Below are 19,876 nucleotides of genomic sequence, written 5' to 3' on the forward strand. Positions count from 1 at the left end.
AGATATTCAACCAATAGAAACTACAAAGAAGGCCTATTTGTAAGTTCTAAACCTCTTAGAAACACCGACGATTGAGGCTATTCAGCCTCTAAGAGCTATCTACTTAGTCCTCTTTCGTGATATTTAAATTTGTTAAACAAATAAGAAATGATTCTACTATTTTACTTTTGTACTTGGATTAATTTGTTGAGCCTCTACTATGAATATTGTTTTAGGTCGGAATATCATCTGGAAAGATTATTGTTGTAAGTCGATTGAATTCATACAAATTTTGATAAAAATATTTTGAATATCTGGCACAGTTGGTATGTTACAGGAAAAAAAGGATTTACATCATTGACAATTTTCATTTTGATATGGTGCAGATTGTTTTCCCTAGCTTTGGTGACAGGTACCTATCCTCTGTGCTGTTTGAATCGGTGAGACGGGAGGCTGAAAGCCTGACTTTTTGAACCATGAATTCCAGTTGAAGACCGAAATCTGAATCGGTACTGATAGATAGATTTTCATTGGCAAAGCCAGATTGCGTTTCTGAATTATAAATTACTTCAAAAGAAAAAAAAAACTGTTACTTTTGCTGAAGACTCCTGAATCTATTCTGTATTCAACATTTATAAGAGTACTGATAAGAATAATTTTGTTGGTTGAGAAGCCTTTTCTCTAAAACTAAATTTAATTTTATTGTCATCATCATTTAAATAGCACAAATTTAGTTGTAAAGTGAGAGTTGGACTTTCATTATATGTCATGGAAGTAGCATCTTATTGTCCTGTAATTACAACTGAAATGATAAAAGTCTACATAGTGATTTGATATTTTGGGGTGCGGGTCCGAACATGCAACTCGCCATTTCTCAACACTTAGAGTGTGTGAGTTTCGCCGCTCAACTCTTTAGATTTTTTTTTAAGAGTTTAGCCTTTTAGTCTTCTATTAAACTCTACTTTCATATTAATTGGGATATAAAATAATTTTCTGATATTGAATTCCAGAAAATAAAAAATAACTCCCTCAAGATCAAGATAAGTACTAAACATGTGCTAGAAGTTGAAGTAAAACTACACTAAAGTACGATGTGCTAAAGGTGGGCTAAACAGCACTCTGAGTAAAAGTGAAACAAACTAACCAACCAACTACCAAAATCTTCTATCAAAAACATGACACCAGTAAAATAAACCAGCTAAGCAAGACAGGTATTAAAAGTTTTTGCATAAAAGAAGGGCTTTGCAACAAAAAACTGATTCATTCAACACACTTATAAATTCCTTACATTTAGATCAAAAACATAAATATGCCCTAGAAAAAAACAATCTGTTGAAGGCGGAAGCGAGATCATAAATTACAATATGTATTATACCCTAATCCTGGTTGTGTAAATATAAGGCAAGCATTGCTTTCAGAGGGGAATATTGGATAGAAAAAGAAAAACAAATCATACAATTAGGCTAAGGAAAGGAATTCCTGACCAAGGCAGCTACATGCACATCTAGGCCATTTCGTGCAAATGCTTCCTGCAAACATGCTGCAACATCTCTTCCAACCTGACAACAAATAGCATTGGTTTGTTAATATTTACATCTCTATACTGAAAAACCAAGTGTAACTTGAATAGGACATACATGTTTGTTTGGTAACTATTTATGGAGAAGAAAAAAAAATAGCCAATTTTAAATATCAAGAAGATCAAAGTGACTAACCATATCTACAATGGAAAACCCTTTTGTCCACTTGATTAAAATGCCCGAGGAAACAGACATTTGTTTCATAGGGAAGGAGAATGTAAAGCCAAGTTCGCTTCTGTCATGTGAAGTAATGGAACCATCTTCTTTAGCAATGAGTTCTTTTAACGATGATGCGATAAAATCAAAGAGATCCTGCAAGCATAAAATTCAATTTAACGTTATTACATGAAAAGGACATTATCATAACAAATGTTTGATGAATTAAAATATGCACAAAATCCAAACATTTGCAGAACCATCTACCACGATGCCTTGAAAATCAGATAACAAAGAAAACTTTAATAGGTGACTGTCTTGTTATTTGAACTCAAATCAAATACGTATACAGACATGAAAAAGAAAAGGTAATAAATTTGGTATGAAAGAACATAATATCTAGGCCAGTAGTCACATAATAAGCACACCCATATGAAAATGTACAAAACAGTAACTCAACACTTTGCTCAAGGTTGCTGAGTTTGGCATGTGCTTCAGCATAATCTTTAATGAATGCTTCCTGATCTACAACATATTTCTCAGCATATACCTGCATATTTCACAAATAATTTTATGGTTATATCACAATTTAATTTTATGTTGAATACAAATGAACATGGGATAATGCATTTTTAAATAATAGCAATCAGTTGAGGGGTAACCGTAAATCATAAAAATGTTTCAAAGATCTGAGAAAACATGAGTTTCATTATCAGGCCAAGAAAATTATAAACTAACCATTTCAAAAGTAGTCTTGCTCCATAGCTTTTGGGACAAAAAATTGAGCATAAATCACCTACATACAATCCATGAATAATTTCAATATTAAAAAAACCAAGGAAAAATGAATACATAATTTGAAGAGTGATACCATAACAGTTAAGAGTAAAGAACTATCAACCCTTATTTCCTTTAACAAATGCCAAATAGAAATACAAATCACTCACATAGTTACATACGCAATATAAATCACTCAAATAGAAATGCAAGATAACAAAAGTATATCCATTAGACAAAATTGCAAGCATCGGCAGATAATATTATGATAATAAAAGAACCAAATATATGCAATATTATATGTCAATTCCCAAACATTAAACCATGCAGGTTTCCCAGCTTTTAACCCCTCCCTGATTATTTGTAGTTAAAAATTGTCGTAGAGAAAATGAATAGAGTACCAACCGCTTCTCTTATATTGCTTCTATTCCCACCAGCTCGATGAAGACAGAGAGCAAGTTGGTACTGAGCCCGGATATTACCACCTTCAGAAGCTTTATACAACCATTTTAAAGCTTGCTCAGTGTTTGGAGGCTCAACTGCATAGCATAGGTATACCTTTGTTAGACATAAACTATTATCACAATTTTCTTTTCCATTCCATTCTAAGGATAAACTAATACTCATTAAAATTCACAAAAGATATACACACGCTACTATATAAAGTAACAGCTTGCCCTATATACAAATTATAAACAATGGAGAAGAAAACATTGAAATGAGAGATGTGCAACTCAAAATCCCAACAAAGAGCAGACGCATTACAATGTCATCTATTTGCAAACTACCAATCAATAATTGCAAATATGCCAAGAACTCCCATCAGCCATGCAATCATTTTCACCTAATGAAAAATTTGAATGTTTCCAAATTATTCAAGACCTGAACATTGTTGTTTGTCATACTTAAGAGCTTAATGTCAAAAAATGGGACCTTTTTGAATAATTAGAGATAGTTACCTGTTCCAAGCTATTATAATCATCACCTATTTTTGTAAACTTTCTTGTATGACTTCTTGCTTTGTTGAGAAGCATGACCAACACCACCAACAGCTTTGCAGACAGTTCCTCTTGAAAACATGTTTTGTTAGAAAATTTATTTACCATTTTAGAAGTGGTACTTGAATTCCTTTGGATTCAAAAATGATATATGAATGTGTATCTTCTTCACACTACTCTTGTTTATTGGAATATTAAGAACAGCGTAGAAAACAATCAATTTTTCTTTCACACATTTGTCGATCCTCTCCTTTACCCTTGTTCTCTGTTTTTTCTGCCAATAGTTGTGAAGATGTAGGTTTAATTGCAGGTTAATATCAGCCATACGGATCAGATCATCATGTTTTTAATGAAAGATAACATGAACACAACCACTCACAAAGATTCATATCTATTGTTATGAACATAATACAACATTATAACAGGAAAGTACCTCATTTTCAGCCCACGCATAACCAGAAAACTGGCCTATATTCCTCTTTCATATTTATTTTAAAATAAGATTCTTTATACTTTGATATTTGTACATTTAGAACTAACTTCATACTTGCTGCAAAAAACTCATTTTTACAGTAAACTTCAATCATATCATGATTACATACAATTGGTTACCTTATAATCATTTACCTATGGCATGGGCAATATACATAATAGACACAGTGACAATAATTAACAACAATACATTAACAAATGATCATCAAATTCCTATAAGATTATCCTTTACTTAACTCTAATTAACATTTATAATTTCTTATGCTACAACTTAATCTTTATTCAACCTTTTCATGCTAAAAATTGTCACAGAGATGAAAAGTACACTAAAATCTAATATAAAGCTGTTCATAACTATAAATAGGAATTTTAAAAACAACTGACTCAAGGAGGTGAAAGTATCCACATTAATTTAATCTAACGTCAATTCAGCCCTTCCACTTATTTCTACAAGTTTGTCTTCCTAGTGTTTACATCTCATCAAGAATACAACACAACAATGTTGATGCATTTATGCAGCCCAATTCAAAGTACATTAACATCACTAAAGCATGGTAAACAATAGGCATGAAGTTAAAAATAAGAATCTAACTTCAGCTGAAACATAATTCATTGCAAATCACAAAATGCTATATTAATTGCATCTCACAGTACTTGCATGTAAAAATTGATCCCAAGTAAAGTATGTTGTGAAAAAGCAAGGTTCATTCCCTTCTGTTGCTTTATATAGCGGTACATGAGGAGATAGTCCATTTAGAGATCCAGCCTTCTCTAAGTATTTATGGGGGAAATTTTCCTGCGTTATGTCTATAGCAGGTTGGCAGTTTCAGCTGGTATTGGTTCGGCTGTGCTGGTAGTTTAAGGGAGGAGGTTTTATTTGAGCTGTTGCGCAATTTGGTGGTTGGTTGTGACAGTTGCAGAACCTGTTTTGCTGCCTGTTTTCTGGCTTGTTTTTCTGACTTGGAGCTGCTGCTGCTGGTTGGGTTCAGCAGTAGCAGATTTCTGTTTAGTTTTTCTGCTATGGAGCTGTTGCTGCTTTCAGTTCTGCAGTAGCAGAATTCTGTTCTGTTTTTGCCTATTTGGTGAACAGTTTACACATAAATAACTATATTAGACAACACTGAGGTAAAAAATAAATCTATTGCCACTATATAGAAATACAACAATACATCATGTAATTTTCTTCCTCATAAATTTTATGTATCATGGATTATATGTATCATGAATTTTGGTATCATCATTCTAACATTGCAAAAATTCAACATAGTTTTGTGCCTTCAATTTTTATGTTATCAACCAAAGACTTTACCCAAAAAGAATTCTTGCCATAAATTTTTTATCAACCAAAGTCATAAAATATCGTTCAAATTTTCGGCAACTGCATGTTAGGAATCACGGTGAGTTTCACGGTGAATTTTTTTAAGCTCCAAAGTGTAGCGTTGGCCAAAATCACAATGGTTTTTAAAATAACGGTAATTTTAGTCTTGGAACGCGAGAAAATTAATTGGAACAAATCTAAACACTCACCGCCAATCCAAGCATACATAGTTCTTTAAAAACATGGCAATTTTTGTCTTTGATAGCAATAAAATTGATTCGAATGAATCTAGACACACTAATATAATATATTGCATCTAAAAGATATCAATCAAAGCAACTAACAAACTAAGTTAAGATCAGTCATACAAATTACCAAGAAATCCAAGCAAAAGACTCTTAGGATTGTGAATCTTGTGAGCAGAGGGAAGACCCCAAATAACATTGTGTCCACCAGGAGATTGTCTTCAAAAAAAAAAAAACAATTCCAACCCTGTGACAACAAACTTGTGAGATTCAAATAACACAATAAATCAAACAGATTCACAACAATGCAAACAAAACATCAACAAATCAAAACAAAATAGATAAACTAAACTAATAGGAGGGTGTTCAGTTATGATCTGAGTATAAACCAGACAACAAACCTGAATCACCAAAACAAACCCTATAATTTTAGAGACATGAGTGTATGAGTTAATTGATATAACTTATTTTTAACATGTTAGAAACTGAAATCTGCATAATATAATTGAACATACCAATAGATATCATCATGTCCTTAAGATCGACATAAGGATTGAAGCAAATCAATGTATCAGGACCTTGCCATTATCATTTTAGGTTTAACCTTTCATAATCATCCAATCTAGGGAAATTAGTATGCAAAAAACACCCATAGCAATAAAAAACTTAACCATCACAGGTCACCAATCAATATGAAGAGCAGGAAATAAGGCTATGAAATAAGAGATAGTTGTGCTTACCGTCAAATAGCAACCTTGGCCTTGAGACACATTTTCCGCCATGAGTCGTCATATTTTCATTTAAGTATCTTATAGTTTTCAACCGCTCTAGAGAGCTTCATCAAAAGGCTCCATAGTCAGAAATTAGACTTATAAGCAGTAGAAGATCCATATTCAAAACCTCCAATGACATTACCTGCCAACCCTTCAAGCATGCATTGCGCCAAAAGAAGCCATATCAGCCAATCAACATTAAAAAAATTACCACGCGATGCAGGAGGGTTCATGTGATCAAATACCATTGAATCATTGTTCAAAAAAAAATATTATATGATTAGAAATAGGTGCAATCATACTCATACCCTGTTAGCCCGGTTGATTATATGTTAATATGTAACTCATGTCTAATAATATGTTTATTTACACAGATCACATGTATTGTCTAGGATATATAATTAACTTCAAACAATAGTTTCTACCTTTTGTCATATATATGCATTGGGCTCTGAAACGATAGTTGTGGGTATGTGTTTTTAACTTCAAACAATTTTTAACCAAATCACCTCCTTCTGGAAAATCACTAATGAACAAAAGAAGCCTAAAGTAATTTTCTGGAAAAAATAAACATACAATCTATAACAAAGAACCTGAGCCTGTATCCATTATTGCAACTTGAAATGCCTCCAACAGATCCTGTAGTGAAAATCCAAAATTGCATGAACCCAAAAATACAATCTTTGACAAAACACAAAAACAAAAAAAACCCATACCAGTTGGACGCGATTCAGAGAGTCTTGTTGAGGCCAATCTGCATTCTAAACACATGAAACCTTAATCACCATCGAAACACAGAAAAAAATTCTGGAAAAAACAATAAAAAAAAAATCACAGAATATGCATTCAATCATGATTTGAAATCCATCAAATGAGATCAACAAAAACCCAATCCTCTCAATCGATCAAAGAGGAAATGAATAAAACAGCCAAATCAAAAAAGGAGAGAAAAAATTAATAAAAACAAACACAAAAAAATGAAATACATCAATAACCTGGACATGCATGCTGAAAAAGATGATGAACAGTGGATATTAGTGTGTTACGGCGAGATCGACGACGGCGACGGCGAAATTGACGGCGGCGGTGAAGATTGCAGGTGACAGCGTTTTAGAGAACGCGTTTTTTTACAGAAGAAGAAGAGAAAGCGTTTTACAGAACGCGTTTTTTTTTTCTTCTCCATATATATAACCCAAATGTTAGTAACAATGAAATTACTAAAATGCCCACTTCTCAAATAATTACATTACCAAAATGCCCTCAGAAGGGCAAAATGGTAAAAAAAACAGCCATTTATTTTCCTATCTAGTTTAGTAGAAGATTTTCCCCCCACTTTTAAGCATGAATGACTGTCTAACTAATTAATTAATTTTTTTCAATCTGATACCGTATTAAAATGAATATATTCAACATCTATGACCATAATTGTTTTCAAAAATCAAAATTTAACCAAACAAATGATTAATTAAATATTTTAAGTGTATTGAAACAGTGGCAGCATGTGGAACTCCGAATCTTGTTATTGAACCTCACATGCCATGCTCTAAAGACAGTTGGTAAGCTATCATATTATATATGATGCACAATTGGAGGAAGCTTCATTTTTGAATTGACAAAAAAGTTAATTAATTTTTTCTTTTTTTACAGAATAAGTTAATTAGATAGAGACCTATTTTAAATGTTTCGGGGTCAATGATATTGAATATCAAATTTGAAACGTTTTGTTGAAATTATACGTCTACATATTATTTATTGTTTATCATCAATTATTCTTATTGCGCTTGAAAAGATATACAAATGGATATTATATGTCTAACCCCTCTTATCCAATCAAATATACAAAATGTCTTCATGCTATAAGCCATCAATTAATGTGTATTGTATATTCTTCTCAAAAAGCATGCAGGCCCCTCACAAGTTGGCATGGAATTTTTTACATGCATGCATACATCTATTTCTAACAACACATAATGTTGTTTAGTTGCTTATTCTTAGGTGACTAAGCCATAAGTACTATGGAGAATTTGACTATAAATTATATAATAATGATGCCTTGTACTTCTTGCGTAGAATAAATATTTGGAGTTGTTGATTAAAAGTTTACTCAACAATACAACAAACAACTAAACTCTTTTCTACTAAATTGGATCGGTTACATAGATCAAATTACGCCATAATATTTTATTATACACTATATTTTGGTTCAACTCATTAATTTTCAAAAAAAAAATTCTAATAGTTTCTTTGATAATTATTTTAGACTATCATCAATATGAGCTGATCCCTCCTAGCTTACTCAACAATATTGAAATACATTTTTACATATATCATGTAACATATTTGAGCAAAAAAGTCAAGCCTCGCATTGATTATGATTAAAGATAAAACTTCCAAAAATTATAAGGTGAATATTTCGGTACCTAGAGTTTGTTGAGTACAATATTCAATATTTTTGTTATAAAAAAATAATACTTGATAAATCTTTCGGTCATTGTTATAAGCAAAAATACACTTTTAAATTCATTGAATCAGTGATGTATGTGGTCTATAATATAGACCATGCATTATTTACTGAATGAACCTAAAATGTTGATTTTTTGTTATAATATTGACCAGAGAGTGTATCTTTTAAAGGGTCATGTTAACTTGGTGCCCTTAGAGCACATGTTAAGGATTTCATAAATGGTAAATATTTATTACAAAATATTAATTTTCAATCTTTAAAAGAATAAATTGACACAATTTGCTAGACAAAATTTTAACTTTAAGTACCTTAACATATGTCTTAAGGATACATGCTAGCAATTCCCTTTTTAAAATGAATTTAAAGTTTAAATTAGTTTTGCTTTAAAACTACCGTACCCACTTTTTCAAAGTACCTAAAAATCACCAAATCATAAACACCAGACAAATTTTTATTTTTGTCAAAGAGACAATCTACACTTAATTATAAGGCCTAATTTTGAGGATTGAATTACACCATGGTATTAGAGTTTTAAATTTCATAAATGAGTCAAAGATCAATAAAATAGAGTTGGGTTTAAATAGAGTCTATGATTGGACCCAAAGTCTTAACACATGAAGAAAAAGACGATTATAATAATGAGAAATACTTGTTTGCAAGTTGCACAAGGAAGGAAAAACAATGCAGTAAATCAAGACAAAATTACTCATATATTTTCTGATAATAGAGTCACGAGATTTTATCTTACTTAAATGCTTTAGTCAGTTCCAGTAAAATCACGGGGATGAAAATTGAAAATGTTTGTTTCCATGAAACATTGGTATAAACACCCAACAACAAAAGAGGTTTTTGAACCGTGTATCCAAAGTGAAGTCATTGTATTTGGTGGTGTTTGGAAGAATCATAATCCGTCGATTATTTTGACTTCTTGAGAACGAAATAAGAACCTTTGCTTGTGGAATTGTTACCTTGTCATTGAATACAAAACATGCAAAAAAAGCAATTGAGCTCAGCGGTTAATGAGCTCGATACATACGAATTATTCAAGAAAATCTGAATTTGATTTTTGTGGAATAATTTATTTATTTACTTTGGATTATCAAACAACCTCTTATGTAAAAATAAGGTAAGACTGGTAATACATTAAATGGTGAGACCCTTTTTCAAACCCTACATATGCGAGAGCTTTAGTTCACTCGATTTTCATTTTTATCGGGACCTTGTCTCGTTGAGAACTAAAGGGTTAATACAAAACATGCAAAACTAGCTAGCTACTCTATAATCCACCAACTTCACGCTTGCAAGTAAGAAATACAAGAGATTCTCTCACCCGTGAACGTCCAAAAACTTCCACTTCCTCAATAAAATCGAAACTAAAAACAAATAAAATGATAAACTAGAGAAACAACTCTTTCACTTTTGTACTTTTTTTATTCAAGTTTCTTTTTCTTTACTATGATATATACAACTTTAGAAACCACTTCAATTGTCAATATTTATAATTTGGATACCTTTATATAGTGGTTTTTAAACCCCCAATACTAATTGCTAAAATATGGTAAATCACAAATAAATGCAAAGAATTCGAATTCCTCCCACTACACTAGTTTTGTCTTATTTATTTTTGAAGTTTTCATCATCTCTTCTTAAGTTATGACATATAATATAATTTAAGTGATTTATTTTGGCATCTACTCTAAGTCCTCAATGGGACCAACCGGCCACCACCCACCGAGTCTAACTGCGTGTTACACTAACTCACTCACCTCTCTCTTTTTAATTAAACAAAATATATATCCATTAATTCAAGTTTAGTTCTAAGTCATTATATAAGCTTGATATGTACATATATACATGCATATAAATGAATATATATGAAGATGATATATCCAATATTATCACTAATATAATAATATCTTGCAATAAATAAATTGACGTGGAAAACCAATCAAGAAAGTATCTTTCTATTCCTCTCATTTCGTTACCCAAACCCTTTAAAAGACGCAACTTCACAACACTTCCCTCTATATAAACACACAAACACAAACACACAACACACAACACACCCCACACTACTCTCTCATTCATTCATCAAAAACAATCATGGCTTGTTTCAAAAACTTAATAACTTTCATGTTATTAATTTCCACATTAGTTACATTAAGTGAAGGAAGGGTACCCTTTGCATGTGACCCAAAAAATGGCTTAACAAGAAGCTACAAATTTTGCAATACAAGAGTACCTATTCATGCAAGGGTACAAGACCTTATAGGAAGACTTGCATTACCTGAAAAGATAAGGCTTGTTGTGAACAATGCAATTGCTGTTCCAAGACTTGGAATACAAGGTTATGAATGGTGGTCGGAAGCTTTACATGGTGTTTCTAATGTGGGCCCAGGTACTAAATTTGGTGGGGACTTCTCCGCCGCCACTAGCTTCCCTCAAGTTATCACCACCGCTGCTTCTTTCAATCAATCTCTGTGGCTTGAAATTGGACGGGTAAGATAATTCTTATCATATTATTATTATTATTATTATTATTATTATTATTATTATTAGGGTAACGTTAACGAGTGCCCCAGAACATTGATTAAGGAAGTCAAAACAAGACAATTTTAAATTAAAAATAACATTTTGTAGATTTTTGAGGAGTTAACTGTTGAACTTTCAATATCAAATTATTGTACTATTTGCTTTTTTAACCAATGCGCTAGGGCATCGGTTAACATTTTTCTTATTATTATTTTGAAAAATTATCATTATTTTTTTTATTCTTTGTAACTACCAATGGTTTGGCTTATATAGATATGGTTATTATAATTTAAAGGAGATTCTTTCTTTTCTTTCTTGGTTCTCTTTTTGGGCCATATAAAAATAATCATTTATCCATTATTTCATACATAATAAAGTCATGATAATAACATTACTTTAATATTGATGTTGTCATTATAGCATACTACAGGCACCAGCTAGCTAAGTAAATGGGTAAATAGCTATTTTATACCATTTTTAATAATATAGCACATACCTTATTACCTTTCACTATCGTACATATCCTTATTTTCTATAAGCATGATTTTTTCACGTTGAATTTTTTATGTAGTATATACGACATAAAAATTTACATTAAAAATTTATTTTTTTCGTTGATTTTTTTCTCATAATTTCAAACTTATATTTGTCTTTCTATTTTATATTAACTAATTAATTAATTTGTATTACGTTCAATGTCTCTTTTGTTTTGATGCGTCTTTTATAATCGTGCACTATCATATATTTTCAATCTTAATATTTCTTATGTCGTGGTTGTGCTGATTTAATATATCATATTTTGGCCTTAATAAAAAAAAAATTTCTTTCAAAAAAAAAATAAAAAAAAATTATTATGTTAAAAATCATGAATATTAAATAATAGACTTTTCATATAAGATTATCACTTAAGATGATTAATCAATTTTATCGCATGTTTGAATCATCTTTCACTCTAATCACCAAATTTTGTGTCTCAGTCCTCAATAAAAACGAAAAGGCATTTAAAAATGGGGGACCAATTTTAACCACCTAATTACTCATTTACGAAAAACAACTTTTTTTCTTGAGGAAACAGCTAGGAAAACAAGTTGTGCAATAATAGTCCAATCATGTGAGCAAAAAAGATTTCATTTTGATTACTTGTTTGATTTTGTTTGATTCATTCAAACAAAAGAAAAATAAAAAATGAAAGGGAAATATTGTATAAATATAGATATATGATGCTACTCGACTACTTACTAGTCACTTGTTTTAGCTAAGAAACTGACAAGCTGTCCCATGTGCCTTACATGCATTTGGAAAAATATGAAATATGACACTTAGGTCACTTTTTATTATATGGTTTGGAAAATAAGTGGGTGTGACGTTGAAAATTTATCTACTTAAATAATTTCTTATCCATAAGTTGCTAAAGGAAACTTCATTACGCTCCTATTTCATTAAACTACGATAGCAACAGTATCATCATGAGAAGGTGGTTTTTGTTGTCCTTTTCTAATTTCCCTCATGGTTAAATAGTACTTAATTAGGGAGGAAAATAATAGATATAGTTTCATTTTCTTAAATTGTTCTCTTGATATAAGAAACATATTCCCATAAAAAAATTTGTTACGTTCTTTTTTAAGCAAAAAATTGGAGATTTTATTATATAATAGTTACGTTTAGTAAAAGCATAAACATCAATTATTTGGTGTGTTTAAATGAAGCATAAAAGTCCATCAACTTTGCATATTTTCTTAATTATTGTTTAGCAAATAATTGCCAAAACATTAGGTGTTTGGTGATGCTTATCAACACCCTCTACTTGCAGCAAGTCCTTTCAATTACGGCTTCTTTTTTTTTTGGTTATGTTGCTATATATTCACATGTATACATGTCTTTCAAAGTTGATTGTGTTGCTTTTGTTATGAGAGGCTCAATAATAATCTAATCACTTTGGCCACAGATGCTATATTATTAATTTATTGGTGAAGTCCTTTTCTTAATTATATTCAAAGTTTGTATTAAGACTTGAATTGTGACGTTTTGATTCCACAAAATGTCAAAAATTGGGGTGGTTTGTTTGTTTTGTAGTATTATAAAATATTCTTTTATTCCGGTTGGTATTTAACCAAATGACAAATTAGTGAAGAAGAAAAAGACTTTTCAATTTAAAACAAAAACAAAACAAAAAATACATTTAATTTGAACAGAACAATGATAAGATAATTATATGGTGTCCATAAAGCACAATTAAGAAAGAAAAAAAATTCAAGATATTTAAATATTTTGGGAAAATAGTATTAAATTAAAATTACAATAAATCATGTCCCTTTTATTGAGGTTAGCATTAATTTAAATATGTGTTGATAGAAAGAATTATTGGTTGAATGAATTATATGCATTCACATGCAGATTGTGTCTGATGAAGCAAGAGCAATGTACAATGGTGGAGCTGCAGGGTTGACTTTTTGGAGTCCTAATGTGAATATTTTCCGTGATCCACGGTGGGGCCGTGGCCAAGAGACACCAGGTGAAGATCCCACCGTAGCCGGAAAATACGCCGCAGCCTATGTTCAAGGACTACAAGGTAACGGTGCCGGAAACCGGCTCAAGGTTGCGGCTTGTTGTAAACATTACACTGCCTATGATCTTGACAATTGGAATGGTGTAGATAGGTTTCATTTCAATGCCAAGGTATGTATGACCTAATATTATAATTTTATTTGTTCAATTATACCATACTTATAAGGGGGGCCATTTAATTTTTTTTTTGCAATTATTTGAAAATTATTATTTATATGAAATTTCACCCATCCAAAATTGGTTGAGTTATGAGCCCAAAGTGGTAGGTAGTTTATTACACTTTTTAAGAGCAATGTTCTCAATTTTCATGTGCATGTCTAAGCCATATTTGAGTGGTTACTAGTGGCGCATGGGTGTACAGTCACATTATACCAACCAAAGTATGGACGTATTATTTGCTTTTGTCATTCTATTTGTTCTGGTTCAAAGAAGTAGTTTCCATAAATACAAGATGGGAAGAATTAATATGAGGATTTTTATTAAAGTGGAAGTTATGCAAGTTGTTATTGATAAAGACTTTAGGCCACTTGCATTGCATAATTGATTCGGTTAAATGATAGTGATGTTCATTCAAACTATCAAATTATCACTTGTGCATCATAAACCATTTTGTTTTCTACATCATTGATTAGTAACCCCCTTTGTTGATGTAACTTTAATTGAAAAAAAATATTTTGTAGAAGAATTTACCCACAATTATTTATTAGTGTAAATCAAATTTGATATCCCAAAATTTACAACATTCGCATTATGCATCAATTACTTGCGCTAATAATATTGATAGAGTAAATATTCATTAACCAATGTCACAAATTTAAACAAGGATTTGGATTGGTAATATGTGGATGTTTATGCAGGTGAGTAAACAAGATTTGGCAGACACATATGATGTTCCATTCAAAGCATGCGTACAGCAAGGGAAGGTGGCAAGTGTAATGTGTTCCTACAATCAGGTCAATGGCAAGCCCACTTGTGCTGACCCCGAACTCCTTCGCAACACCATTCGTGGCGAATGGGGCCTTAATGGGTAAGACTATATCATGTTGTTATCATTTCTCTTCGTTAATATCATGAGTTTAATTTTGCATTTTTCCTAACATTTGTCACTCAAAAAATAAAAATAAAAAATAGGTACATAGTTTCGGACTGTGATTCAGTTGGAGTTTTATACGACAACCAACACTACACAAGAACACCCGAAGAAGCAGCAGCCGCAGCGATTAAAGCGGGGTTGGACCTTGATTGTGGCCCATTTTTAGCCCTACATACCGATGGTGCTATTAAGCAAGGGCTTATTTCAGAAAATGATCTTAATCTTGCTTTAGCTAACCTTATTACAGTCCAAATGAGATTGGGTATGTTTGATGGTGATGCCCAACCATATGGTCATTTAGGCACAAGAGATATGTGTTTACCATCCTATAATGATGTTGCCCTTGAGGCAGCTAGACAAGGTATTGTCCTTCTACAAAACAAAGGAAATGCATTACCACTATCCCCTACAAGATACCGCACTGTAGGAGTCATTGGTCCCAATTCTGATGTTACTGTTACAATGATAGGAAACTATGCTGGTTAGTTACTTCTCAAACCCCCTTTTTTCTTTCTCAAACCCCCTTTTTTATAAACATATATAAACTACATATCATTAGAAATAGTAATTTTAATATCAATATATTGTATTTCTTTTATAGGTATTGCTTGTGGTTATACGACGCCGTTGCAGGGGATTGCCAGATATGTGAAAACCATTCATCAAGCAGGATGTAAGGATGTGGCTTGTGGTGGAAATCAACTATTTGGGCTTTCAGAGCAAGTAGCAAGACAAGCTGATGCAACAGTATTAGTAATGGGCTTAGACCAATCCATTGAAGCAGAATTTAGAGACAGGACTGGGCTTCTTTTACCAGGCCACCAACAAGAGCTAGTGTCTAGAGTAGCTAGGGCTGCAAGAGGCCCAGTTATCTTGGTACTCATGTCTGGTGGGCCTATTGATGTTACATTTGCCAAAAATGATCCCAAGATTAGAGCTATTTTGTGGGTTGGTTATCCTGGTCAATCCGGTGGCACTGCCATTGCTGATGTTATCTTTGGTAGAACTAATCCAAGTAAGCTAAATATTTACAAATTAGTATTAATATTTTTTATCTGTGGTCCTCTGGCCCCCTATTTGCTCTTTATTCTGGAAAAAAAATCTTTGAAAATTATCCTCCGAAGTCTTTAAAAGCACAAAAATACAGTTCATGAGTTATCTCTCAAATGACTTGCGCGATTTGAATTTTTTTGCATCTAATACGACTTTTTTTGTTGGGCCTTTATTTCAGGTGGAAGGTTGCCTAATACATGGTACCCACAAGACTATGTAAGGAAAGTACCAATGACAAACATGGATATGCGTCCAAATCCAGCAACAGGGTACCCAGGTAGAACCTATAGATTCTACAAGGGCCCTGTAGTATTCCCATTTGGGCATGGACTAAGTTACTCAAGATTCACACACTCCTTAGCAATTGCACCCAAACAAGTTTCAGTTCAATTTACAACCTCTCAAACTCAAGCCTTCACAAACTCAAGTAACAAAGCAATGAAAGTGAGTCATGCAAATTGTGATGAATTGGAAGTAGGGTTGCATGTGGATGTGAAAAATGAAGGGTCAATGGATGGGTCCCACACACTTCTAGTTTACTCTAAAGCACCTAATGGTGTTAAACAATTGGTCAACTTTCATAAGACTTATGTTCCTGCTGGATCAAAGACACGTGTTAAGGTTGGTGTTCATGTTTGTAACCACCTTTCTACTGTGGATGAATTTGGGGTTCGAAGAATCCCAATGGGTGAACATGAACTTCAAATTGGTGATCTCAAACATTCTATTTTGGTTCAAACTTTGGACCAAATTAAACATTAAGTGTCAAGTAAAATTGACATATACAAAGAAGTTTTACAATATTTTTACTAATGATGATTCCTTAAGTGAGTTTACATTACAATAGAATAAAATTCAGAACAAGAATTTTGAATTTATGCAAAATGTAAAATAAGAAATAGAGGTTGTGTTATATTTGTATGTCAATTTATAGTGCCACAACACTGTACCATTCTTGCTCCAAGTGTAAAATAGGGAAATGTATGTGACATCCTTGTAAAATAGTCATTGACAAGTGTACCATTGGCACTTTATATGGGAAAACACTTACGTACCATAGTAGTTGGGTACCATTGTACCATTGGCCAGTAAAATTTTGACACATGTCGAAAATCTTTTAAAATCAGTTCTTATAAAAACCGGCTTAAAAAGTCCAAGGCAAAATAAAATAATATAGTCTATGGAAGGTCTTATAAATCCATTTGGAAAAATAATACCTCAACCATTTATATTAGTACCTAATTATAATAATATAATTAGAATGAGAAACCAAATTAATTGGTTAAGGGAAACAGCATATTGGTTTCTAATAATTGAAAATAATTATTCCACATACTGGGAATATGAAAATTTTGCAAATCTTTTAAGCCTTAGAGTACAAAAATTTATACATGGCTAGTAAAGGTGTAAGTGAAAATATACAAGATATTTTTGAAAACCTAACAGTACTTCAGGAACAGTTGGATAAAATAGTAGAATTTCTACTAAAAGAATTTGAAGAAAAACTCAATGAAAAATTATCTAACTTAGAAGAAAACCAAAAATTGTTAGATGAAAAACCTTGTGTTAAAATAGATGATCTAATCGATCTATTAAAACTCTTACCAATAAGAGATAAATGTCTAACCCTAGAAGAATTACAAACTTTTGTCAAAAAAGAAGGGGGAGATATGGTAGAAATTTCAGAAAAAATAGAAAAATCAGAAAAAGAAATTAACTTCTTCGCGCCATTACCTTAAAAATGGACGAAACAGAAGAAGAAATAGCTAATCAGCTAAATGAATTACAAACATTAATGGCTTCTTTAGACATTAATAGAAAAAATCAAATAACAGAAGAATCTGATGATGAAAACAAATTTGTCTACGACTTCGGATCAGAAAGTTCTTTCAGTATGGAAGAAGAACCACAAGTAGGACTTGTGAAAACTAATGAGCAACCAGAATCATCAGAACAAGGACGTAAAAGAGGACGTCGAGAGGGTAAAGAAGATTTTATCGATCAACAAATCATTCAAGATAAAATGGATGAAAGAAAATTTAAAAATATATCATCTAAATATATACCTACTATAAATCGTCACAAGGATGAAGATATTCTAAATCTCGATTGTAGTGATGATGCTAAAAAAGAACTAAGAAGTTGGTATCATAATCACATGGTAACAATCCAACTAGATCCCACACTAGGGAAACTAAGTCCAAAAAGCATTTTTAACTATTTAAAAACAAAAACTATAGGAAATGCTTGGAGCTTTATATCTGAAAAATCAGACTCGGAACTTCCATCAACAACTGAGGAAGTAATAAATTATGTTTATTCAATTCTAAAAAAAGAATTTGTAGGTTTTGATGCGCCAGAAGCAGAATCAGACCTAGAAAGCACAAACATTCATAGAATCTTTAATCTAAGAATCTGTGATATGTGTTATGTTGAACCATTTATATGTGAGTTTAGCAAATATTATTATGCAATATCTCCACAAAAGAGAATACAGTATAATCTTTTAGGTTTGTTTTATAATAAACTTCCATCATCTGTTGGAACAATAATGGAAAAAGTAATCCAAGAACATTTAGAAGTAGTCGTAGGATTAGACGATACTCTAGGAACAAGGATAACTGCATTAAGAAAATGGGTATCCGAAAAATGCATGGAAAAAACTGCTAAAAGAGAAGCAAAAATAAACGTTTGTTGTGATAAAATTCGAGACAAAGTAGGAAACTACGGATGTAATAAACCTAGAAGAAAGAAAAAGAAAAAAGTTTTTAGGAAAATAGATCGTTCTGAATATAAAAGAAAAAAGAAATTTCCTAAAAAATTTAATAAACAAAAATACTTTAGGAGAAATAAAAAATATCCTAAAAAGAATTCATGTCCTAAAGGAAAGAAAACATGCACATGTTGGTTGTGTAATGAAGAAGGACATTATGCAAATGAATGTCCTAAAAAGAAAGATTCTAAAAAAGAAACCTTGAAATTAATTTGGGAAGTAGGTTTCGAACCAATAGAATCAGATATAGATTCTGATGAGAGTAGTATTTTTGAATATACTACTGAAGAAGAAATTGAAGAATGAGTAGAAAAATTTTAAAAAATGGAAACCCTAATGCAACATTTATCCAGGTAACACTAAACAAAAAGAAAATCATGGGTTATATTGATACCGGTGCCACTTTATGTTTTGGTAGGAGATCCATAATTAAGGAAGGATGGATTAGACTACAAAAACCAAAAGAAATTATCTTTTCTGATAAGAAAAAACACCAAATCTGGTTTGTTCTAAAACATGTTTTTATAAAAATTGAACATAGATACTTCTATGTAAAATCAATCTATGAACATGATTCTGGAATAGATCTGATAATAGGAAATAACTTTTTAAAGTTATATAATCCTTTTATTCAAAAAACTGATACCATAACATTAAATTGGTTTGATATCAATAATCCAAAAGAAAGTGAATTTGTTACAACGAACATTATAACAAAAAATGAAATTTTAAAGGCAATTTCAGAAAATCTTAACATACTTAGATGTATGTGGGATAAAAGAAAGTTTTACTTAACAACTGAACAAAATCTAGAACATCATCTAGATCAAGTTTGTTCTGAAAATCCATTGGATACTATAGTAAACAAAATACAAGATTTAATTGTTGTAAAACTTAAAGATCCTAAAAAGGAAGTCAAAGCCTTATACAAGATCCCTTACTCAGGAGAAGATAAGGAAGAATTTAAAAAAGAAATAGCAGAACTATTAGAGAAAGGATTAATAAGTCCTTCTATTAGTCCACACTCAGCACCAGCTTTTTATGTCAGAAAACACAATGAGATAAAAAGAGGAAAAGC

General features: G+C 31.6%; 2 protein-coding genes across 49 annotated transcripts; one reads left to right on the forward strand and one right to left on the reverse strand.

Annotated features, from left to right (window-relative positions):
• Positions 1 to 1,220: 1,220 nt before the first annotated feature.
• Positions 1,221 to 7,479, reverse strand: LOC146945293 (hexokinase-3-like). 48 transcript variants are annotated; one of them, XM_085743660.1, is made up of 13 exons: positions 7,314 to 7,479; positions 7,035 to 7,072; positions 6,744 to 6,957; positions 6,286 to 6,469; positions 6,061 to 6,149; positions 5,676 to 5,792; positions 3,452 to 5,057; positions 3,258 to 3,336; positions 2,898 to 3,031; positions 2,454 to 2,511; positions 2,176 to 2,265; positions 1,695 to 1,871; positions 1,221 to 1,538 (listed from the first exon to the last, which is right to left on the reverse strand). In XM_085743660.1, exons 10-13 carry the CDS (start codon positions 2,502 to 2,504, stop codon positions 1,443 to 1,445), a joined length of 414 nt encoding a protein of 137 aa, XP_085599786.1. In that variant the 5' UTR covers positions 2,505 to 2,511; positions 2,898 to 3,031; positions 3,258 to 3,336; positions 3,452 to 5,057; positions 5,676 to 5,792; positions 6,061 to 6,149; positions 6,286 to 6,469; positions 6,744 to 6,957; positions 7,035 to 7,072; positions 7,314 to 7,479; the 3' UTR covers positions 1,221 to 1,442. The 48 variants fall into 48 exon arrangements, 44 of the variants coding, with proteins under 44 accessions (XP_085599786.1, XP_085599779.1, XP_085599792.1 ...); XM_085743653.1 differs by having other exon boundaries at positions 3,452 to 3,764; positions 4,637 to 5,057; positions 6,286 to 6,957; positions 7,035 to 7,079; XM_085743666.1 differs by lacking the exons at positions 3,258 to 3,336; positions 6,061 to 6,149 and having other exon boundaries at positions 3,452 to 3,764; positions 4,641 to 5,057.
• Positions 7,480 to 10,837: 3,358 nt separating this feature from the next.
• LOC146945294 (beta-D-xylosidase 1-like) lies at positions 10,838 to 17,061 on the forward strand. The gene is made up of 6 exons (XM_085743626.1): positions 10,838 to 11,281; positions 13,709 to 13,990; positions 14,737 to 14,906; positions 15,011 to 15,453; positions 15,574 to 15,987; positions 16,204 to 17,061. The coding sequence occupies exons 1-6, from the start codon at positions 10,886 to 10,888 to the stop codon at positions 16,785 to 16,787; spliced, it is 2,289 nt and encodes a 762-aa protein (XP_085599752.1). The 5' UTR covers positions 10,838 to 10,885; the 3' UTR covers positions 16,788 to 17,061.
• Positions 17,062 to 19,876: the final 2,815 nt, after the last annotated feature.

The sequence above is a fragment of the Medicago sativa genome, chromosome 2, assembly GCF_051527215.1.
Source record: "Medicago sativa cultivar Bolivia chromosome 2, Bolivia_mono, whole genome shotgun sequence".
Taxonomy (NCBI): Eukaryota; Viridiplantae; Streptophyta; class Magnoliopsida; order Fabales; family Fabaceae; genus Medicago; species Medicago sativa.

Coding starts and splice junctions, on each gene's coding strand:
- LOC146945293 (XM_085743664.1), bottom strand. CDS start 2,504: ATGCTCAATTTTTTGTCCCAAAAGCTATGGAGCAAGACTACTTTTGAA. Junction 2,266..2,453: donor GCAAGACTACTTTTGAAATG/GTTAGTTTATAA, acceptor TGAAATATGCAG/GTATATGCTGAGAAATATGT. Junction 1,872..2,175: donor TCAGCAACCTTGAGCAAAGT/GTTGAGTTACTG, acceptor TTATGCTTGCAG/GATCTCTTTGATTTTATCGC.
- LOC146945294 (XM_085743626.1), top strand. CDS start 10,886: ATGGCTTGTTTCAAAAACTTAATAACTTTCATGTTATTAATTTCCACA. Junction 14,907..15,010: donor GGCGAATGGGGCCTTAATGG/GTAAGACTATAT, acceptor AATAAAAAATAG/GTACATAGTTTCGGACTGTG. Junction 15,988..16,203: donor CTTTGGTAGAACTAATCCAA/GTAAGCTAAATA, acceptor CCTTTATTTCAG/GTGGAAGGTTGCCTAATACA.